The 23,984-nt window shown below is 39.8% G+C and overlaps 1 protein-coding gene across 2 annotated transcripts in view; it reads right to left on the minus strand.

Annotated features, from left to right (window-relative positions):
* LOC119329750 (protein SWEETIE-like) overlaps positions 1–23,984 on the minus strand; it is a 34,337-nt gene that overhangs the window by 4,639 nt on the left and 5,714 nt on the right. For both annotated transcript variants that reach the window (XM_037602826.1, XM_037602825.1), the window contains exons 3-40: positions 23,419–23,525; positions 22,799–23,035; positions 22,603–22,692; positions 22,450–22,537; positions 21,719–21,783; positions 20,749–20,853; positions 20,026–20,115; positions 19,849–19,929; positions 19,389–19,457; positions 18,408–18,533; positions 17,734–17,837; positions 16,665–16,797; positions 16,470–16,576; positions 15,754–15,870; positions 15,503–15,670; positions 14,663–14,749; positions 14,473–14,566; positions 13,733–13,801; positions 13,511–13,633; positions 13,354–13,425; positions 13,182–13,286; positions 12,878–12,966; positions 9,829–9,985; positions 8,618–8,767; positions 8,134–8,183; positions 7,875–7,974; positions 7,682–7,738; positions 6,565–6,632; positions 5,105–5,198; positions 4,298–4,518; positions 4,040–4,187; positions 3,866–3,934; positions 3,388–3,444; positions 3,109–3,195; positions 2,895–3,023; positions 2,591–2,791; positions 2,072–2,515; positions 1,266–1,319 (exon numbers count right to left, since the gene is read on the minus strand). In XM_037602826.1, the coding sequence (XP_037458723.1) occupies positions 1,266–1,319; positions 2,072–2,515; positions 2,591–2,791; positions 2,895–3,023; positions 3,109–3,195; positions 3,388–3,444; positions 3,866–3,934; positions 4,040–4,187; positions 4,298–4,518; positions 5,105–5,198; positions 6,565–6,632; positions 7,682–7,738; positions 7,875–7,974; positions 8,134–8,183; positions 8,618–8,767; positions 9,829–9,985; positions 12,878–12,966; positions 13,182–13,286; positions 13,354–13,425; positions 13,511–13,633; positions 13,733–13,801; positions 14,473–14,566; positions 14,663–14,749; positions 15,503–15,670; positions 15,754–15,870; positions 16,470–16,576; positions 16,665–16,797; positions 17,734–17,837; positions 18,408–18,533; positions 19,389–19,457; positions 19,849–19,929; positions 20,026–20,115; positions 20,749–20,853; positions 21,719–21,783; positions 22,450–22,537; positions 22,603–22,692; positions 22,799–23,035; positions 23,419–23,525 (4,412 nt within the window). The remainder of the gene's footprint in view (positions 1–1,265; positions 1,320–2,071; positions 2,516–2,590; positions 2,792–2,894; positions 3,024–3,108; positions 3,196–3,387; positions 3,445–3,865; positions 3,935–4,039; positions 4,188–4,297; positions 4,519–5,104; positions 5,199–6,564; positions 6,633–7,681; positions 7,739–7,874; positions 7,975–8,133; positions 8,184–8,617; positions 8,768–9,828; positions 9,986–12,877; positions 12,967–13,181; positions 13,287–13,353; positions 13,426–13,510; positions 13,634–13,732; positions 13,802–14,472; positions 14,567–14,662; positions 14,750–15,502; positions 15,671–15,753; positions 15,871–16,469; positions 16,577–16,664; positions 16,798–17,733; positions 17,838–18,407; positions 18,534–19,388; positions 19,458–19,848; positions 19,930–20,025; positions 20,116–20,748; positions 20,854–21,718; positions 21,784–22,449; positions 22,538–22,602; positions 22,693–22,798; positions 23,036–23,418; positions 23,526–23,984) is intronic.

The following is a 23,984-nucleotide window of genomic DNA, read 5'->3' on the forward strand; positions in this document are numbered from 1 at the left end:
TAGGATTTTACTGCTAATTAGCTACGAACAGTGACATAATCAGTATTTTCTTTTGCTGCTGAAAATCTATTTTTCAATAGTTTGGCCCTCCCTAACTTGTTTTCGTAGCACTTGGCCCCCCTGATACATATTTTCTGGTTCCGACACTGTTGTCATGGATTATGAGTTCTACAGATGAATGTGCATTAGTTTGTACGCACAATTGCTGGAAGCTTAGGAGAGGCACGATACTAGCATCTAGGCAAAGAGCTTAGCCAATAGATAGCAGGCTAATTCGCCTGATCTCGCATAGGATGGAGCCATCCTGTTTCTCCCAGATCAGCATAATCAATGCTTAATCTATACCAATATAAAAAGACCCAAAGAGGCAGATCCAAACCATCTCAACCGTCAAATCATGTAATCTAGCGGTTCAAATCACTCCAATGTTTCTATACCAATATAAAAAGACCCAAAGAGGCAGATCCAAACCATCTCAACCGTCAAATCATGTAATCTAGCGGTTCAAATCGCTCCAATGTTGAGCACCAAACATATTTAACGCTCTAATTACCCACCACTGCCATTGGTTATAAACATGTTTAGACTCAACGCTATCCCATGAAATCTGCCATGTAATTAATATCTTACCATTCCCACGAAGAAAGCAATTAATATCTTACCAAATATCAATGTGCCACAAATATACCTTACCTAATATAACGTGCCACTAATATCCTACCTAATACATGCATTGCATGTACATAATTACTAGTTCAGGTAAATTTGTCAGACGCAGCAGTTTTCACTGTGTCTCGATGCTTTGACAACTTTGGAAGTGAAATCATTTTGTCCCAGGGCCTTGCTCCTGGGGAGTCGTTTGAGAACACCCTAAAATACAAACCCCAACTCCAGCAGGTTTGTCAGAAGTGGACCCCTTGTGGGAGGGTTTTGACTAATTGTGCATCACATATACAAATTAAGGTGCCAGATTGACATTCACGAATTGTCGGACCAAGATGATCCCATGCTGCAAGGCAGTGCAATTTACCAATTCATATCATAGTTTTGCTGCCCAGGCATCCATTCTGAATTTACATTATAATAAGCAGGTGTGGGTTTCTGGTGGTTTTCTTATGAACTTGTTTTCAACTTTCATCTTCTTTCTTTGCATTTTCACATGTACTAATAACCATATATCCTCAAACATAATATACAATGAGGATAATGTTCACATTCAGGGGTGCTCATGATGAAAGCGCGATGAATTATGATTGGTAGATTACCTTTGAGAACAGAGATACAACAGGAGCACCAGAGCAATCAGCATACATTAGAGCCTGCATTGATGCAAATTGCTAACGTAAGAATGGCCTTGAGAAGGATACGGCACAATTAATAAAGTCAAACTCACAACTAAATAGAAGTATAAACAGTAACACATCTAAGCAAGCAGCTTCATATCTTTTTTGATAACCTCAGACCTGCATACCAATTTGCAACTATGCAATTACTCAAAGATGTCCATGAAGTTAAAGAACACTGATGGCGTATCAGAATTGCATCTAAGGCATCTTATCATTTGGAAACATGCGTAGAGTTTAGTTGGGTATGCCGACGCAAGTTCCCTCAGAAACAGAAATAACTACTCCCTCCGTTCCTAAATATAAGACCTTTTAGAGATTTCAGTATGGACTACATACAGAGTAAAATGAGTGAATCTACACTCTAAAATATGTCTATATACATCCGTATGTTGTCCGTATTGAAATCTCTAAAAGGTCTTATATTTAGGAACGGGGGGAGTAAGATGTAAGACTCTTGTCATATTAAAAGCTAAATACTTGAGCTTATTAGCCAATGGTAAAGACTGCCATGGCCAAAGTTGTTCCCTTGCATTGAAATTTGCATGGCTATAGTAGGCTCAGGCGCTCTACTAACTCAAGGTTGACAGAAATATACTCAAAACTAAACTAGAGAACCATTGCACCGATCAAAAGTGTATATGCACCTAGTAATGCATACATTAGCACTATACTTAGATTCCCATCATAATCGAGAATACACGTAAATATCGAGAATGTGCACTGACCTGAAGGAGTTCCTGGCAAATATCGACTGAAAGGAAATCCTTGCTGAAAAAGGCTTCAGTTGTGAGGGACAATAACACAGGTAAGACTTGATCACATGATCTTGGATTATCTAGTCCATAGAAAACAATGTTCGAAAAAAAATTCTCTTTGCTACAGTCAAGCTTCATCTTGACAGAACCATTCACCGTTGATTGGTGTGAATGAAATAGCACAAGGACAGATAGTCCCCAGAGAAACTGGAAATCACTTTGCTCCAATTTGACCATACTACGTCCAGAGATAAACATGTGTTCATGAACATCTTCAGAATCATCCGCGCCGAACTCCGCAGGAGCTGCATCAAGAGCTGTTGCCTGGAGAATTAGTGCCCAAACTTCATCAAGATACTTCTGTACCTTCGACGAGACCAATAATGACTGAATTCCATCAAGGAATGGCTTGTGCTGTTTAAAGAAAACAATATAGGTCATTTCCTAATCTTAGGTATGCAGTGATTGGAGTTTGACGGATGGTCTTACATTAATTCTTGAATGCAAGCCAAAGATTATAGAAAAGTAATCCTTGAGGGCTCCAACCCAATATTTCCCCAATAGCATTGAGCTATTTGCTAGTAAAGGTGCCAGCTGCTGGTGTTCATCAGGAACATTTTCCTTTGCCCTCAAGAATTGATAGGTGTAACATTTTACTGCAGCATGCGCTGTAAGAAGGCGCACTTTGATCTGTATGATTGCACAGCAAAGATCAGAAACAACGATAGTACCAGATACTGAAAACAAAAACAGAAGAGATGTATCACTACAGAAGAAAATCTAGGAGAAATACCTTACACACAACCCAGTCAGCAAAAGATGGGTAAAAAAGGTCCTCTATATCACTTAGTGGACGGGATATTAGCAAAAAGAGACGATTAAGAGCTACTTTGTCCCCACCAATGACGCTGCTCGTCATAACCTGGTGTTAATGAGCATAGTTGTTTATAAGTGGAGATCAATATCAAAGGGAAAGAACAGGATTTATTTAGGGATAGAGATCTCACCTTTGTAGCAAGTTCAAGGCCAGCCTCCAATAGAAGTGGACCAGAAGTAGTACTTATTGCCGTTTTAACAGCTGAAACAAGCTGAGCCTGCATTTTGAAGTACACAACAGTGCATCAAATAATTGGTCAATCACTTGGTTAATTTATATCAGCATAGATGATTTGTCGGCATACATCTGCCGCATGCATGTATTGGATTACACAGTAAGAACACAGGCCATCAAGAATTTCTTTTTTGCTCAAAACTACCGTTAGAAAGTGATGAGATCAGAGAATCACCTGAAATTGCTCCAACAAGATATGTCCAGGAAATTCAGGATCCACTGCCATGCCAAACTATAAACAAAAAGGCCCAGGTTGAGTTTAACAGAGTAAATAATTTAAAATAGATAATTAGAGGACTAATACAATCACAGGAAAGGATTCGTACAAAAAGATAGATAATTTAAAAATCTCTATTCGGTACTCAATTCCCTGGTGAAACAATTATAAGGACTACCACATGATTTGTGCAAGCAAATAACAGGACTTTCAGGACACATGTACAACATTATACTTCGCAAAAAAAATGTACTATAGTTTCGCAGTATTTTAAAGGCAACACAATATGCATGGTCAACAAGCCTTGACCAGTTCTTCCATATTATAATTCAAGTCACAGATGTTTGCCTTAGAATTGCTATATAGTGAATGGTTGATATCATGAATAAATTATGTATTTATGTCAAGGCCTATATCTTTGGAAGAGCTCAGGCACCTTGTCCATAATCAAACATAAAAGCTGCACGCCTATCGGTTGCATACCCTCAAACTGTCCAGTACTTATCTGCCATGCAAATGTAGTTGTTAGCTTTAAACCGGCAAATTTGACTTAAGAACTTCTTTCAGATAGTTCTATGGTCTGTATGTAAGATCTGTTTTATGTTTGGACCTGATACGAAAGCGAGACCAACTCCTGTAGCTTAAGCACAAGCCAATCATTTGATAAATAAGTCCCCTTAGCTATTGCACTCCTTGCCAACAAGAGATCAAAATGAGCTGATTCTGTTCCAACTGCAACCGGTACATGGCTAACACATCTGTTTTATCAAAAATAGGAAATACAAATGATGAGTGAAACAAAAATATTACGTAGTATCTTCAGAAAAGTTTGGGATTGATAGAAGCAAAAGTCATATACACAACATACTCTGCTGCAAATACCCTAGTGCGGTATCTGAGGTGTTTATTTCTTCGAGAAAACTGACTCGATATAGGAGCAGACCAGTTTACTTGCTCCTGCTTTGGACCGGAAATCATACTGTCGTCATCTTCTCCATACACATCATTCTCATGCGTACTGTCAATGGAATCATGTCCAGAACTGGTCAGACCTTCACTCGTATTTCTTGTAACTGATGTAGCAAGAACCTGAATGATATAACAGAATCAACATAAGCCATACCAACTCCAAAGCATGAATTCTCCTCCTGAAGAATTATGTACCAACACTTGAAGGAGCTAATATGCATGTTTATCATCACGTATACTAGATCCATGGTGAATGTACCAGAGTCAGCAATCTATGATTCACTTACTGACAATCAGGATGAGAATCAACAAATTCAGAGGCAAGAAAATGTTGAGCATATAGTACCAAAAGCCTTCTGTCAGTGTGCATGCAAATAGGAAGACAGGTATTGAGATAAGAAATGCTATCACGCTACAATTAAATTGCATAGAACATGCTAGTTGCAAGAATCTATAGCATTTTGCATGATTCTCTTTTTGAGAAAAAGAACAGTATGCTAGTAGAGATATGATATCTACCCTTGGCGCAGAATGAATAATCAGAACATTAACAGGATATATGCCATTGCAGATAATTATTGTAATGGATGTCTCTTTTTATGGTGGGGACAAACTAACTCGGACAATTACAAGATACATATATTCAGAAGGTCTTAGGAACTAAACACAACATATTGAAGCTCAATGCAAAGCCTATTAAACATACCATATTCCGCAGAACGGCTAACCATCGAGATGGACGCAGTGGACATGATGTATACAATAAGCGAATAATAGTCGCCCGAACCAATGTTGCTATTCTGCACATTTGAAAACTGAAAATTAATTTCCATCTCACAACTGACAAGAACCTTTTATAATAGTAATAAATTTTCCACCTTCCAAACAATGATTTTATAGAAATATTAATCCAAAATGAGTGTCAGCAATACACACATGTACAAGCATTGAATGAAAGGTGATACAATATGTATGTCCTCTGTTTGCACAATGCACATAGATGACATTTTGGGCATACAATATTTTCAGTATGTTTGTCAAACAATACCAACGCGTTTACACCCTGAAAGAGAATGTTCCGCATTTACTACGAGACCCTTGCCCTTCTTAAGTGTTCAGTAGAAAATGCTGTCAAACATTTTCTTTGAAACTGTAAACGCCATGTATTTCACAGTTTCCCAATCCAAAATGAATATCCTTCTGTTTGTTAAGCTTCATGCACTAGCCAAAGCAACCAAAAGTCCAAACTGATGAAAAGGGCCAGGCAATCCACATATACACTTCAACACTCCCTCTCACATGTGACGCGGGAAGTCAACACGTGGATAGACTCAGAGGTATGGCTCAAGAGGCCTATACATGGACACAAAGGGGGGGACAACAATTTTTGAATAAATTGCGAAAGCCAGGACTTGAACTCAAGACCTTAGGCCCTGATACCATGTTAAGCTTCATGCACTAGTCAACGCAACCAAAAGTCCGAACTGATGGAAAGGGCTAGGCAATCCACATATACACTTCAACAGTGTTACCATATATAAATTCCCTAAGCAGCGGTAGCCCTATATTGGCTGCATTTGATGTGCATACACAAGCATCTAATATGGCAGCCACAGATTGGATTTAACATGGCTCATTCAAAGGAGTAATTAAGTGGGATAGAATGCCATGCAAAGCTCAATGTGATGATGTCAAGAAGCCTAGAACGTCATGTAAAGATAACAGATGGGAGTTTTATGATGACGGTAAGAAACTATACATGGGTGCCTAAATATGACATACTGGCACCTAACAGCGGCAGTGCGGCACTCCATCCCTTCAGTTGTACGCTTGCACTTGTCCACCTTCACTTTGGTAAATGTATAATATAGTCGTGGTAAGAAGCTACAGATAGGTGCAAAAATATACCATGTTGCCACCTTATGATGGCACACTGCCAAATATGACAATGCCAGTCTTGGCATCTTTGTATTATGCAGCAAAAGGACAGCATCATCACAGCACGATGATGCACCCGAAGACAGGAAGATATATTTCAACCAATATGGAAGTTCAAAACCTAATAACTAGCTTACTTGGACATGAAAAGATTATAACTACTAGGTGCGAAGAATACAGGATATACCACAGATGCAACACACACACACACCAATGGTAGTAACATACTCAGAGTCGGTTTCCCCATCAAGCATACTGAACAGATTCTCTTCGATGTTCTCATTGATCATTGCAGCCTGACAGAGAAGATTCAGTGGCAAATAAGACGAGCGGAAGTAATTGCATAGGATTCTCCCACAACAGGAAATTCTGGATAAAATAAATGTGTTCTTACCATAAAGATGCCAAAAGATGTTATAGCATAAAAGAGGTCATTCAATTTTGTTCAAGCGAAAGAGCTAAAATTTAATTGATTAATGAACTAGATGTCCAACAAACTTATATTAAAATGTTATCATTGACAAATCAAACATCAATTTGGAAAATATGACAAAACAATATAACGACATCAGATCTTCCTGCATACAAAGTTAATGGCATCCAAAATGGCAGAGTTGGCAGTAATTAGTGAATGCTTATTGCTAACCCACTTGCTGCTACTGGATTTACTTTACGTAGTAAAGATATGCATATTTTCCAGAAATAGTAATAAGTTTAGATAGTTACCCTTGTAAGAAAATTTGCATGCACGGGTAGCTTTTACATTAAAATAAGACAAATTAGTATGAGAATTTATGCCAAATAATATACAGTGACAAGCAATCAAAAATAAATCCTCATTTCCATGCTATGTACTCCTCCGTACGGGTTTTTTGGGCCCGTGGACCAAAACTCGGAGACCAAGGCAACCTCGAATGCAGAGATATTGCTTTGAGTAGAACCAGCAGTTAAGCACATATTTAATGCTGATAAACCAGGCCGCCGGGATCGCAGTAACTGCGCCTGCGATTTTCCTAGAAAGCGCACGAATGCATGCTCACGCGCGCGCTAATCGTGGCTGCATGGCCAATCAGGACAATTAAAGATGCATGCGCTAGCTGTTTCTTGAGAAACGCGCTTTAAAACTGCATGCGAGATTAATTCGGGAGAAAATCGAGGGCCTTTCCCCTGCAGGGGCCTTGTAAAACTGTATGCGTGAGTGTTGCTTACGGGCCCAATAAACCCGGACAGAGGTAGTACAACATAAAGTGGAAAATTATAACTTTTTGTATGCAAATGATACTAGAGACTGTCAGGTATTTGGATTGAAGCACTAAAATAAAGGGTTTCAGCTTGCATGCCTTACCGGGTCTCTTTCGATTAGATGACGCAATGTCGACACTGCTAAATACCTATGGCTTGGCTGTTACAAAAGTAGGCCACAGTAAGGGAAGGGAATGCTAATATCAAAGTAAATAAATACGCACTACGGCATAACCTACCTGTCTATAGAAAGGAAATGTTAATATGAAAGTAAACAACTACACAAGACCACCTACCTGTCTTGAGAAAAGCGTTGGGACAAGACTTCGAACATGGGAATGCACAGGAACAGCTTGAGGAGCAAAAAGAACAAGCTGCTGAGCAAACCTAACTGATCTGCAACATACAACGGAAAATACTTTGAGCACTACATCCAAATCTGACCTCTCCTAATCACCTACTCCCTCTGTCCCATAATATAAGAGCGTTTTAACACTAGTGGACGGAGGGAGTACTTGTTAAAGAAAATAGATATTATTTATAATCATTACGTACTCTAGAAGTGTAGCCGTTTCATTTGAGGAGCTTATCTCTGCAATGACAGACTGAACTTAACAATATGAGTCATGTGAACAACTTTCGCTAGAAACGAAAAAGGAGAAAAATAGATGCAAGTTCATGTCTCTTAAAGACAGTAAATGGTCCCTCCATTACTAGATACATGTCATTCTAGCAACATGCATGAGAACTCAAGCATAAGGGAGACTTAACAAGGTAAACTTTACATTGTTCATTAGTTCAATACCCTCTGTATTATACTTTACATAGCCACAGCCAGTAGTTCTCGTTATGGAAGATATGTGACATGTGCATCCCAAAGCAGTAGAATGGCATGTGAACCTTGAAGTGGTAAAATGACATGTATGTAATAACAAAACTAAAAGGGTAGACTGACATGTATATTTATTAATAAGACATTAATTATTAGCAAGATCCAATGAAAAATAGGCAGAAAATTATACAGAAAAAATTGCCCAACCTTGCAGCGTGAAAAGAATATGCTACCCGGAGCAAGTTCAGGACCGAGAACTGCCACTATTGCATTGATAAGATGGCCTATTTCCTGTCTAAAATCCACGTAACCATTTTCTTCCAACAGAAGAATTTCCATAGCAAGGAAAAGTGTCCCCTGTGTAACAACATATCAAAGCACCCATTACAAATTTACAATCAGCAGACAAGAAAACGATTATTATGCAACTAGTGGGCGAAATAAAGGCACAAAAGGTGATATTAAGAGGTAGGCCTGCTTGGTTGGTGCCTAGCATGCCACACTTCGCCACACTACATGTTAGGCAAGTTTGGCTGAGTTAGTCACCCTGTTTGGTTAGAAGCGGCACTTGTAGCAACATACATTTCCTACAGCATGGGCCCGACCACTGACTCAGAAAGGTGTGACAAGATTTTCTTTGGTTTGGCAACATGGCTTTCACTTTGATTGCATGGTAAAAAGCCAAAAAAGTGTTTTTGCCACACTAATGCGGCAAGCCACACTATACCTAAGCTTAGGTATGGCAAGGTTAGCTTTGAACCAAGCATGCCCCTAGTATACCAACCAAAGATACCCTAACTCCACAAAACTGAGATGTTTAATCTGTGTGAAGGCCGGGAGTTCATAGAATGCATTTATGCCTCTGTTGAATTCCATGGAAGGATCCCTCTTGATTAAGTATCCATGGATGTTTGGCAGTAAAGGGAAATTGCTTTACCAAGGTGACACAGTTATGATGCTAAACATGTAGATCCACATGTTACTCTCAAATAGGATAATATTCCACAAAATCAAGGACCAAACCAGTGCGACAAGGCACAATAAATAGGAACTAGGAAGTGTCACCGTAGGGTTTCCCTTGAGATAGAAAATGGTGAGGACTACAATCCCTGCGTCTCATACCCCTACTTAAGAGAGATGTTAAACGAAAATGTACTTAATACCGGTGTGTTCTGGTGTGTCGTATAAATCCTCACACTATCAACACAAAAGCGTAGATAGTTTACGAAAACTGCATGGCATGTATGAAAATGACATAAACCAAAAGGAAACTAACTATTGAAAACTATGATGGTGTAAGAACAGTCACTGAAAACCCTTGCACACCCAGTGTATAACTCACTAGGTCGAATTCATGCACAATTCATTGCTCTAAAAGAGTGTTACAACTTATGAAATAAGACTGCGACGACCAATACCTGAACCTGGGAGACGTAAGACAAGCCAGCAGCTTCTATGGTCAAAAGAAGAGCATGGAGTGACCACAACTGCAGGTTAGAATTAGAACTCTTACTCAAATGAGAGAGTGAGTTCACAGTTGGAGTGACCAGAGTAGATAATGCCATTCCCCCTGCACTGCACCAACAAAAAGAGCATTACTGCAGTGAACTCCACGTGTCAAACATACCCACACAAATTAACTCCACATAGGTAACAACTTACCCTGTAGAACACCACTATAGGGCTGTTTGGATTGTGACTATGTTTGCCATATATTGCCACATTATTTTTGCCACACTTGCCACACTTGCCTAACTTGAGTTGCTCAAATTGTTAGCCACTCTTTGGCTTGCATAAGGGAATCTTGCCACACTTTTTGTGTCTATGACATGTGGGGTTCACTTCTCATTAAAAAATTCTTGCCTTAGGTGTGGCTAGAACCAAACACCCACCTAACTTGGTCAAACTTGCCTAAGGTGAGGTGTGGCAAAGTGTGGCAAGGTGTGGCTAGAAACCAAACAGCCATGGTCCATGCCACAGAAAAAAAAACAAGGTGACACATGCTTCTAACGAGCAATTTCACACACATAAGACAGTTAAATACTAGAAGAAATAACATATATGTACGACTAGTCCAATGCATTTGCTACACATGAGACAGAAAATAATATTACAAGCTGTAACGATGGACTAAATTTTTAATTGCAGCTCTCATACTTCTTCAAATTACATATTAGCCCAATCTTTCCTTTTTGAACCCTAGACACATATTTGTAATTAAAGGTTCTGCTGCAATTCTCAGCCATGGTCCATGCCAACATAGCCCATTTTTTTTCCTTTTTGAACCCTAGACACAATTTTTAACTAAAGGCTCTGCTGCAATTCCCAGCCATGGTCCATGCCAACATAGCCCAATTTTTTCCTTTTTGAACCCTAGACACATTTTTTTAATTAAAGGCTCTGCTGCAATTCCCAGCCATGGTCCATGCCAACATGCACCGCACCGCCACCATTGTACTTGGCCCATGCCATCCCCTCGAGTTCGCCGCCGTCAACCTTATGCCACATCATACCCCTAACTTCATGGCCGTTGACCTTTTGTTGGATTGCATAAATGGTAAAATCAGACAGAACCACCAGTTGTTGCTGCAGTTTGCTTATCTAAAATGGAGGCATGCACATGCTACAGAGTTTTTGTAACCAGCAAGGAAAACATGGCCTACACACCAACAATATTAAGCAATTTCATTGATTAGTGTTATTATTAAGGATAGTTCAGGAGTTGAGACACAAAATTGCTCTACTAAGAGCATCTCCAACAGCCGCGCCAAAAGACACGCGCGCGGTAAACTGGCATTTTAGCGCGCGTGGGACGTTTTACCGCGCTCCAGCGGAGGCGGGAAACTAGCGCGCGTGGGAAACGATTGCGAGCGCGTGGGAAAAAGCCTATAAAATTGCAGCGCCCTCTGCCGCTCTCTTGTTGCTCTCTCTACCGCTTTCTCTCCTCGCTGCCGACACGCCACCATGCCGCCGCGCCGCCGGGGAGCTTCGGGCTACCGCGGCGTCCGCGTGCGTCCGCCCGGCACCTACTCCGCCAAGATTCGGTCGGGCGACGTGCGCCTCGGCCTCGGAACCTTCGAAACCGCCCAGGAGGGTGCCTGTGCGTACGACGCTGCGGTGTGGCGCCTCCGGCGGTCCCGTTGGGACATGAACTTCCCGGACGTGGCGACGCGGGAGCGGGCACAGGAGTTGGCGCCTCCTTCCCAGCTTATCACCGACGAGGATCGTCGCGAGAACCGGAGGCGGGAGCGCCGTCTCAGCCTGGCCGAGATGGACGAGGAAGCCATGGCGTTGTGGCGCCAACGCTTCCTACAAGACATCATCAACGAGCAACAGTTCTTTGCCGAGAGGAGGGCGAGAGGGAGGAGAGGAGGGAGGAGCGAGCCGCCTATCGCGAGGACAAGCAAACGCGGAAGGCGGTCGCTAAATTCAACATCGTGCTAGGAGATGTGTCGTCCTGGGACTCCAACGACGAGCAGTTCCTTGACGCCTACGCTCAGACATCAGAGGAGGACATCACCGAGGCAGAGTCCGAGTCGGAGAATGACGAGTAGTATTAGTTTTTCGTTTTATCTATCTATGGTAGGAGAAGACTATGAACTATCTATGCACTATTTTTTATCGTAGAAGCAGGCTATGTGACGAACTATCTCACATTTGTACTATCAGAACCAAATGTGCATCGAATCGTAGTTCACATAGTAGGCGTCAAGGAAAAAAAAGATGAAATATAGCGCGCCTGCTGGAGCAGCTCAGGCGCGCTTTATTTTGCGGCGGCCACTGGAGCCAGCGCACCGCCGCGCGCAAAAGCTGGCTCACCCGCCGTTGTATTCTGATTTTTAGCGCCGCGCGTTGGGCGGCTGTTGGAGATGCTCTAAATTGCTTAATTTCCGTATTTTCCCTCTTATTTTTCGTCCAAGCCCCGGGACTTAAGGGGAGCATTCTCCAGTCTACTCGGTGAGGTCATGCACCATGGTGTACTGGTGTGATTTTTTGTACACACGTCACAGGGTGGCTATTTAGGATTTAGTTATGAGGATTCCTTTTTTGTGGGATAGCTAGGATTTGTTCTTGCTAGCTTTTTCTCTGGCTTTATTTTAGTTGTTTTTTACAACTGGGAGTTGGGGAGACAAAGAGAGAAGGTGTCATCACCATTCACCAGTCTCTATACTAGTACAGAAACTGATAGAAATACAAATTACAAAAGTGAAATGATTTAAACTTTGCGGGTACAAGCCTGCGCAATGCAAGCTAGCTAACCAAGCTTGATGGAGGGTTTGGGTCCTCCATACTTTTGCAACACAAATGAAAAAGTATTTGTGTTAACACAGTACTGAACATATCTCGAAGTAAGGTGAGCAATATCACAGGTGACCAAAAAAAGGGGAAAGGAAAGGAAAGGATAAAGCCTGAACTGTCTTTTATAGGGAAAGGAAAGGAAGAATAAATACAACAAGCAGAACTTACGTTCGATGAATGCATCCCAATGAAAGTGCAATCGATGCTGCATAGCTCAGATCCACTGGTGTTACTAGCTCTCCAAGAAGGGAACGAGCCTAGTAAATTCAAAAACCACTTCCATTACTATAGAGTCTAGAAAATGAAAATGTATCTGGGGAGAAATGAAATGCATAACCATCTACCTGAAGAGTACGAAGTATAAAGTGCATAACTGATAAAAAATTGTAATTTTATACAAAAATTCGAAGTTGACAAAGCAGGCAAATATTAATATTAAGAGCAAAAGTATGATCACAAGCAAGAGACAAACCATTCTTGCGGTGAATATATCATTCCCAGTGCGTGCCAGTAAACCAAGACCCTCACATGCTGCCCGCCGTTGTGCTGTAGAAATTTCACTCTCCCCTAGGATGCCCTGATGACAGTAATCATGTTAAATTGGGGACATAACTTCGCAAATTTGGTCTGTACGCATACTTCACCTTGAATATAGATTGGATCATACTAAATATATCAGTTGGCAATGATTGAGCGCCACGTAAAGTCAGTAACTCCTGAACAGAGAGCACGATGGTATTAAAATTAAGAAAACAAATCTGACTGTTAGCGCTCTCAGCTTATAACAAATATTAGAAGTACCTTTAGCCCTGACAATAGAGCAACACAGGCATTTGAAACAAGAAACATATACCAAGAGTACTTCTTCCCAGCCTTGAGGCACTGGTCAATATTGTTCAGGAGTTTTATCTTGGCAGTATTGTCCTGTCAATAGGCATATGAACAAACAAAAATAGAAATCATTAATCAACAGAAGCAGAATTCCCAAGTTAAAAATGAATGAATCACTGAAGTTAAGTGCACCTGACATGCAAAGATAGAACCATAGCACAGAAGCATCTGATTAACCAGCATTTTGCTTACTGGTTCTGGCTTCAATAAGAAAAACAAACATATATTAGCCATTCAGAGTGTGCACCTGACTGTAGAAAGTCGATGGCATCCACATGTATCAACAGTAATAAGCTTAGTTGAAGTTTAGACTAATATATAAGTTACTAATGAGTAAGTGAACAACCGATCAAAAACACTGCAAACATTATCCCAGTTCAAACATAACTTCAGTGTGTGACTGATAAGTGATCATAACCTCATAGGACACACTCGCTATCCTCTCCCCTTACTCAGTCCTCACACTGGATGCTATTTTCCTATTTATACTTCTTCGCACAATTTTGTTCAAATAAAAGAAGTGAGGTTAAAGGAAGAAACAGTATCGATTTTCAGAATGGTAGTATACCCTCAATACATGCATCAAAAGAGTTTACCAGGCACAGGCAGCTTTGTTAATTACCAATTGCTTCTCTTGTAAAAGGGAACATTTTAAAAAATCCTTATGTACATAGTGCTTTCTAGGTATAAGTTTAATGTGGGATTCTTATTGACTAATACTAAATTGGTTCCTTCCTGAACCAGTTATTGTATTTTAGAACTGGCCTAGAGTGTTGTTTCCATGTCTGGATGCATGTGAAACAAATCAATAGTATCAGGTTTTAAGCAAACATAAGCATAAAGACAGCTGGGCCAAGGTATTGAAAAGATACCTGAGGAAAGTTGCTGATTTCATCATCCCACACACATGGTAGAAATCCATCAACACCACCATCAAAAGCTCGTAGTTCATCCTCAAATGAATCCCTGATAAGTAATAACCAATAAACCATCATAAATATTTCAAAAAGAAGACAGCGGAGTTGGCCATAGTTCAGTACAAACTCATACTTGGCACGCTACCTTCCAGGTATCCACGGGCCCAAAGAAGCATCTCTCTTATCTAACAGAAACTTCAAGCATGAGCTTTCTTCCCATCCGGAAGGGTCACTAGTTTCATCACCCGGAACGTTAATACATAGAACAAAAGGCAAGTGATACAGTATTACAGGAATGCAGAATGCAGAATGAGAAAAAAGAAGGGAATATTGGCTGTCAAATGCTGAAGATGAATTGCATGCTTTAAGTCTCTATTTTTTATAACACACCAAGGACCTATAACGTAATTACAAAAGTTCGATCATATTGGTTGTTCGTGTAGCCAGGCAGCTTGATGAAGCATATGTGAAAATAGCGATCAAAAGAATAAATTGAAAAGACAGGATTGCCTTTTAAGACCATGATAATGCCATATTGTGGAATCATTCAGAGTTTTAGAAAGCAATTCATATACAGCACAATAATGTCCCAATGTTGGCAGCACTAAGGACAAAACAGTTATGCAAATTGTACTGTGGCACTGAGTCCCAGAAACGTTTTCTTGGAGCGTTTATTGCAGTTCAAGTATGCTTGGCAGACCCATTTGAAATCTCTCTTGTGCAGATATAAATCCTAGTTAAACAATTCTTAGTAGTCAAATACAGTTGCACAATTCTATGTAGTCGATTACATTAAATTGAGTAGATGGACTGGAATAAACAAACCAATTTAGGGTTCACAAAATTAGGTTGTGGGGCGTGCAGTGTAACGCTCCAAATAATCAGAAGGGGGTTGGAATGTATGGTCACAGAGGTTGGGAGTACATTTTAATGCATAATCACATGCCAAGCATATAATAAAACCATGCTATTCAAAATACACCACCTGAATGGGCTTGAACACAGCTGAAGCATTTGCTCATGCTCCGATTGATAAACCATTGGATTGGAAAGGGACTGATACGCCATCAGTGTTCTAGTTGTGAAGAGATTCAGTGCAGACTTGAGATTTGGCAGTTGCTTAGTGCTCAACGAAGATATAAGGGATAAAGCTCTGCATTGTACAGCTTGAAACTTAGCCTTCACGGAATACACACTAAAGACTAAAATAGGAATTCAGCAATGAATTTTACGCACCCACCAAGGTAGGCCAGGACAGGGTTAAGTAAGATTCCACCATTAGCAGTTGCGATGATGGGAGAAACGAAGCTTCTTATGAAAGCAGTAAGAGCCTCGATTGCAACGGACAAAACGCTGCAGCAAAAAGCTAAACAAATCAGCTAATTAACTGGAAAAAATAGAACTTTAGCAATGACAGATTTGCAGAAGTTGTCAAGTGTAACTTTTTCTTTATCTCTACTTTCTTGTTTTATCTGCTTGTATCTGGTAGGAACCGATGTGAACCTTTCATGACATTGTTGTCTATCTTAGTTGAGGTGGCTAGGGACTTCTATTCCTATAGAAGGGCAGGCAGATCATTGAGATCCGTAAGCAATAAATAACCAGAAGTTCTAGTTTCCCCCTCCTTCTCCAAGGCTGCAAAGACCTAATAACTATCTACCAACTCAGGGAAGAGCGCTGCCGACGGCTAGATGAGGGTGATCCCCTACAATCGATTGCTCTACTTTCAGTCTTCAGACCCATGCCCAATCATGCATGTCACAATTCACAACTTGGTATCAAACAAAGAATCATGTGAGAAATAGAAGTATCAAGGTTGCAAAGCTTGGAGGTATGGAAGATATAGACATCCAGGACGACAATGAACGGTATCACAAAAATGTTTTTGAAGCTATTATGAAACTATCTATGAACTAGAAACATGCAATACATGTGTAGTTGCTGAAACGAACCGCAGTTCTGATGCCCAGTCCTGTATATGACTAAGGTACGACTCAGGATTTCCAGTAAAAGGACTAGCCCATAGCAAAAGAACATCAAACACTTGATCTTCCAGCTCCTGCATACATACCACAGAAAAGAGCCATCGATATGTAAGCTTTATAGCAGTATATATACATGAGACACATAGACAGTATCTGCAATACCTCTTTTGGCATGGATGCTAAAAGAGAAGCTAATAACAACCAGCCAGCTTCACGCTCTGCTATAGCAGCCACTGGGTTTCGGCTGAAGCCATTCAGCATCTTTTTTGACAACTCAAGTACGGAATTGGGCAGCCTGCACGTTTATTGAATAGGAAAAGTAAGATAAATTTATAATATATGAAGGTCAAAACATTGAAAAAAACAAAGAGCGCTTATTCCTTGGGCATAATTTCCACTAACAGAAATAATAAATGAGAGTTATCCATTCTAACATTGTGATTTTAATACATGTTGGCACTGTTAAGAATGCTTATCAAAGTTATGAACCTGCGGCAATACATCCAAAACAAAGTTGGCACAACCTAGTATCATACCCTTTTCACGCCAAATATATGGTTCAGATTTCAGAATATTAGAGCATTTATAGCCTTTTCATGCCAAATATATGGTTCAGATTCCAGAATGTTAAAGCATTTCTTTATCCATTGCTTCTGCTTTGTTCACATGAATAACAAGGTAGGTTCTGTATCAACTACAGAAACGTAATGCTAGGTGCTAGTTCATTCATGAAATTATTTGTGTTATTATGCCGGAAGGGACTTTGATAGTCAACAGGTGAACGAACTGACAACAACAATGGCGTACACTTTAAGGGGGTGCTAATGGTACTCAGAGATATATGAGACCACGCAACACACCATAAAAAATATTGGTTCAACCCAATATTGAACGTAGCCCCACCAGATCACACTGCCAAAGATCCAATCTAAAACTTGGCCCACGGCTACATCATTACCAACCAAACCTACGAATGCAGCAGCAAACTGATGCAACAAACCTTAGGCAAATTTCTAAAGCTAAAAAATACTATGAAGATGTAGTATTGAAACAATGCAAGCACCCCCACAAACTACTGCCATATGAAAACTTACGAATGCATTTGCCATTGACAAGTGGTGGGGGGAGAATACACAGACTTCAGATATATTTGACCAAAATGTATATCTTCATTCATTTACAATCAGAGGCTAAAACCAAGAAAAATATCGCGAAGTATAATGAAATGAACCTTGCAGGGTAACCAAGAAGTAACTTTGGCGAGATCGCAACGAGAGTAGCTAATACAGTAGCCTGTCCATGTAGCGAATCAAGCTCATGGTTCAGATTTTTACCCTGCTTCAAGTAAATTTATCAAGAGGGTAAATGTTAAGGCAGTAAAACTGTATCATGCACATATGATGACAAATACAGTATAAAGTAGCAATAACTAATGAAAAAAGATAAACCAATAGTCACTGATGAACATATTAAACTCATCCTATAGGAAAGTCCGGACTAGATCAGCAAACCTCTGTGCTGATTAATGAGTGAGGTGAGTAAAAACAAGTGTACAAAGACTCTCTCTGTCAGTGCTGCAAGTACTATGCTCTAGCCTTACATGTATTTATCATGCTGTAGCTGTATGCATGATGCATATTTTTTAACCACTGTTTCCTCTTTGTGAGACAGCAGAAAGTAATTATGAAGCTGCAACACAGATCAATTCTCAAGATTGTAACATGAGAGGTTCAATTACAATTAGAAACAGCGACATCGGTTGACTCTGCGCTTTAAAGAGTGACTATTTAAGTACGTACTAAATATTAAAGTAGCATGGCTAGCTGTGCATGTGAACATCCGGAACAACCGCTTATCCCTAGGTATAATAAGTTTATGAAATGCAACAGACAAGCTTCACTATACCTTATCAAATGATAAAGTCTCCCTGAGAGCATGTAATGTTGTAATACCATATGAGACTAAACCGCCAACACATGTCGGATCAACTTCTGCTAAAGCACGCAATGTTAAAGCTGCCTCCACACGAACCTATACAATGTCAACAAAGATATTAGGGTTGATCAACCACTTAAGACAACATTCAAAGGAACATCAGTAGCATAGATTGATGGTAACAGAAATTTAAGCATGGCTTGTGTTTCATTTTTAGAAGAAACAACTGTACAAGGTGCAGCAACAGCAGGACATACCAAAATGACTGCCACTATATTCAGCTTTCAATTTACTCATATTAAAGGGAACCTTGTAAAATATAATGGAAGATCACAGTAATATGCAGTTTTCCTCGGTAGTCAGTAATTCAGTAGGCAGCAAGATCAACCAAATGATACACTGAATGTGAAGTTCAGACACTGCATGCAAATTTTGTATCGACAAGCAGGCAAGTGTGTGATAACCTATGTTGGTCATTTGCAGGAAACAGATTGATGAAATATGATATGCAATCAGAAAAAATGAATATTGGCACCAGAAAAGTAAGTATATGTGTAGTTTACTCAACATCAATGGTTTACTATTTCATTGATGTCACTGATGTTGAGAAAAAACAAGCAGTTGAACAATGAAGAAAATGTTCTCAAGACGGGGTAACATGACATGTAATATAGCAATGGCACAAACAAGTGGATCTGTCACTACATGGTTATCTAGTTATCTAGTAATATATATCTCTGAAAGCTGAAATAGAACAATGAAGAAAATAGAATAATTTTGTAGCATACATCCATCATACATGAGGTTTTTCAGTAAGCTACGTGTGTTTAATCATAGAATTGCATAGCAGATATGTTACAGCGGAGATGATGTGAAAAACAAAATGTTCGTGTACTTGTGAATTTAAGAGTACACAAAATGAAAATTCAGGAAACCTATTTTGCAACATACATTTGCTGAAGAATGAGATAATGCTGCAACGACTGTGTTATCAAGAATATCCTTGAATTCAGATGGAACCTGTGTGATGGAGCATGGGATGTTACTCATGTACGCATAGCATTGATCCAAAAACAGAAAATTAGCTGAGTACTATGGCAAAGAGGTATAAAGTGGAAACATCATTGCTTGTGGGAATGATATATGAGGCTCAGAGCCACATGTGAGTAACACATTGGAAAGTACTTTTCCAACTTCATGATCTCTGTGATGGTACTGAGCAATTGCCCATAAGCAGATAGCCAAATAAGAATAACACTTTCGCCAAAGAGAATATAAAATCATACACATGAGTAGCTGGAAATGCATAAAGTATGCCATTTGGTTGGGTAATAACAATTGAGGCTGCAAATTAAACAGGGAAAAAACATTGATAATACATCATCCCTTCCGAGTGCAAATAGCCAAATACCTCGCCCAAGCTTCTCAAGAGGTAAGATAGAATGCGTAATGTTGCCACTCTCGTCGGACCAGAATAATTTGAAGACTCCAACTGCACTCAACAATACATACAGAAATTCAAAGGATGTAAGGAAATTAACTCAGGCTTTTTATACTGTTTTTTAGAACCAGATTGAAGCTACCGAACCTTTTTTCCCAGAAATACCAAAAATTCACCCTGCGTTGGCTCGGTCATCTGGTCAGCAAAACCAACTCGGAGGACATATAGCACACATGCCTGGGCATTTAGATATAAAAGCAATAAGAACCTTTAAACTAAAGCAATTGAAGTGGAATAAGAAGGGGAGCCTTGGAGCAGCGGTAAAGCTGTTGCCTTGTGACCATGAGGTCACGGGTTCGAGTCCTGGAAACAGCCTCTTGCAGAAATGTAGGGAAAGGCTGCGTACTAGACCCAAAGTGGTCGGGCCCTGCGCAAGCGGGAGCTACGTGGACCGGGCTGCCCTTTTTTTAATTGAAGTGGAATAACATTTTCTTGCCAGTATTTGATATCCTGTTTTCTTAACAAACAAAATTACAAATTCACACTAGTTAAGACTAATTGGAAACAAGCATCAAACTGCTGGGCTCTTACAAAGCTCATGTTCCACTTCTTGTGTCACATTTCTGTCATCTATAGGTGAACTCATTCCATCTGGACATGTCATATTTCTAAGTAACTCATGTAGCTGCATCAATACGTCCTCAAAATAAATTCTAATAAAATGATAAACCACTTGTGGAAAAAGCAGTCTCTCTTGTGAAGGAAATATTTGCTGACAGTACAGCCCTTTAAAACATAATAATAAATGGTTGAAAAATAATATGGATATACAAGTTCAAACTTCAAACCAAAATTGACAAAAGGAACTACCAATGCGTGTGGATCAGGAAAACCATTCCCTTGGAGAATTTCCATCACTTGTACAGCATAGTTTTGAAGTTCACTGTCCAGGGTACCGTACTTCATATGGATCATCTGCACCAGACAGCTTTTGTTAAAAAAATGAAATATCAATGTGCTACAAAATGCAATCAGGCTACTTGTGAATTAAGGTAAATTTGGTAGAATTGAGGCGTAGAATCTTTCTAGTTCAAACAGGAAAAAGACAACTTTTGTGAGGGAGCCAAGTGACAATAACTAGTAGGATGTAGGTATGTTCTTTTTTTTTTGGCTAGCTAGAAGAAAAAGCGCCGATGTTCAAGTTAAAGAGGACTTAAATCCCATTAATGGGGTTGTACATCCGCTCACCCACCCACTGAGCTAAGCCGGTTGCTAATTCAGTACAGCGACAAGCTAACAATTGAAAGATAAATATAATGAAGTTGAGATGGCTAATGATGCATCCCTTAGGATGGAAGTGAATGGCAACAACCCTTTGAAAGGGTATTTACTAACATTTTTAGGTGTTCATGATAACCAGTTTGGTACATTGTATACATAGATAATTCAAGCCATTGTTCTTTTTCTTTATTTTTTTGAGCGAAAACAGTAGGGAAGGCCCCTGCTGCATCATTTTATAAATTTTTAAAAGATGGGATATGTACAATGGGTGAGAGGATGGGGCATAGTCAGATTACAAAATATCTGAGCCCACCTCAGCATTAAATTTCTCTTATCTTTGTGCATATTTGACCTCTGCGCCCTGTGGCACTCTAACTAGGATGTTTTCTAGTGTTTTTACTTACTTTATGGTCAGTTACGCTTACTAGCTCATCCTTGTAGTCTCCTTGCATAAATTTAGTCACCTTAGCATTGCACTATTCTAATTCCGTGATTTTTCTTTCACGTCTTTGCGTTTACTTCCTACAAAACCTTTATTCCTTTTTGAACAAAATTTTACCTGCAAAAAGAACACCCACGATAGAGACAAACCAACTCGGAGTTTCTTTGCATTGGCTCCATTTGCTACACAATAGGAAAACAGGGAACATTTCAGTGAATGCACATAATGCACATAAGCATGGATTGTCGACTAAGTCACACATGACAGCTATCTGTGCCATATGCAGAAGCAGCACCGTGCTTACATTGGCGATATAATTCATAAAAAGAGCACCATAGCATAAATTTAAATAATTACAGAAAATAAGAAAAAGAAAGCATTGCACAGATTGCAATATCATATATCAATATAAAAAGAGGACCAAGAGGGAAGGAACCCCGATGATACATTCCTAGGAGGAAGACACTTGGATACACGTCCCACCATTGAGCTACCTAGGGATTCCCCATGTGCCCTATCCAAATATTGAGAATGCTAATTCTAGAGAGCCTTGAGCGTGCTACTAGCAATAAGCACATACTAGGATCAATGCCCATTTTTGGTATAGTGTGAGTTCGGCAACAAGTTTAACAATTGTGGTTCACACTAAATTCATACTGGTAAAGCATTGTTTCACTTTTACATGCCTCTCTTTCATAATGCTTTCATATTAGTTCCTTTTTAAATAAAGACAGCAAATATGCAAGACTTGAATGAAAAAACAGTATTCAGAACAGTGTTACAACTACATACACACTCATGTCTTTAAATAGCTTTCATCACACTTAGAAAAGGACACCATTATTTACCTTTAACAAATGGCAAAATTAAATGCTTCTGTATACCATCATCAAACTTCTTTGCAGAAACATTTTGTTTCTTTCCTCCTTTAGTTACCTGTCAACTAAAGTCATATACAGAAACTGACAGGAAAAAAGTTAAGAACATGTGAAGCTATATACCTGTGCATCTGGGTTCATTGCAAGAGCAAGTATGGCACCAAGTGCTTCTGCAAATGAATCTCTAACTGCTGACACATTATCTTCCAAGCCCTATAAAATGCCATCAAGCAAAGAATAAATTCAGCTAAAATAACTTCAATTACTGGTTTTTAACCTGCAGTAAACATGAGGAATAAATAAAATGAGTAAACGATACCTTAACGCAACAAGACATTGAAGTATCAAGTTCAGCCATCCCCAACCCAGGCCCACCTATATTAGCAAAGGCCTTCAAGCATCGCGCTGCTGCTACTCTAACAATATATGATTTATCACTTATGCCTCCTCGCATGATTATGCGGAAAGCCTCCAAGTAAGCTGCACCACTACCACCACCACCAGAGCCTTCCAATGCATTCTCAAGCAAGAGGAGTGCGTCTTGCCTTACAAAGTCCTAGAGATTCAAGTAAGAAAAAAATGCTTTTACTGGTACAAACTAGAAAATGAACCAGGAGCAAAAAAAAACACCAGAAACAGGGCTGGAGATCTGCATCAACACTATTAAGAAAATTGTGGGTCCATGGAAACAAGAAAAAATAAGGAACAAAAAGTCCCACAGGTGAACATATTCAGATTTACGGTAAGTCCCTGATCTTGTAGGAATTATTGTTTCTAGACAAACAAAAGCAAGTACTCCACATATTTTAACATAGATGTTGTATTGCAAGAGAAATAAAAAGATGATATGAATACCAAATAACAGTCAGATAATATTCTGTAGAAGGCACTGGAATGAACAGAAAGAATAATAAGGAAACTGAAGGGAGAAGCACAGACCTCATGATACTTCATTAGTTTTGCTACGATGTTTGATGTCTCAATCAATCCTGCTGTAATCTTGCGCCCGAATAAGTGGTAAATTTCTCCTAGGCATTGCGCTGCACCTGTTAGGAAATTATTATTTGGTTTTACATCATTAGAAACACAATCACAATCCATAAGCAGACCACATCGTTATAGCGTGACTTCTAAGAAATAACGGGGGACATCTGGTCCAGATCATTGCACAATGCGCACCAGAGAAATGCATTACTACATCATACTATTACTTTCTGCAGGCACATAATCATAACCAAATAATCTAAGCCACTCTTAATAATAATCATAAACTCCGCTTACGTTGTCTCAACATAGCCAGTCCCAAGCCCGGGTAAAGGAGGAGGGTTGTGATAGGCTTGGCGAGCCAACGGCAAAACCCAGCCACTCTTATGGAGATGAAACCCAGAAGAACATCGTTGGGGCGTAACCCTCTTAGCGATGCACCATATGGGAACCCAGGTGTGGTGTCAAATGGGCAAGGGCCGGGCCATCACCCCCTTGGTGGCGCGCCGTATCTTGATCTG

Source organism: Triticum dicoccoides, chromosome 7A (genome assembly GCF_002162155.2).
Source record: "Triticum dicoccoides isolate Atlit2015 ecotype Zavitan chromosome 7A, WEW_v2.0, whole genome shotgun sequence".
Lineage (NCBI taxonomy): Eukaryota > Viridiplantae > Streptophyta > Magnoliopsida > Poales > Poaceae > Triticum > Triticum dicoccoides.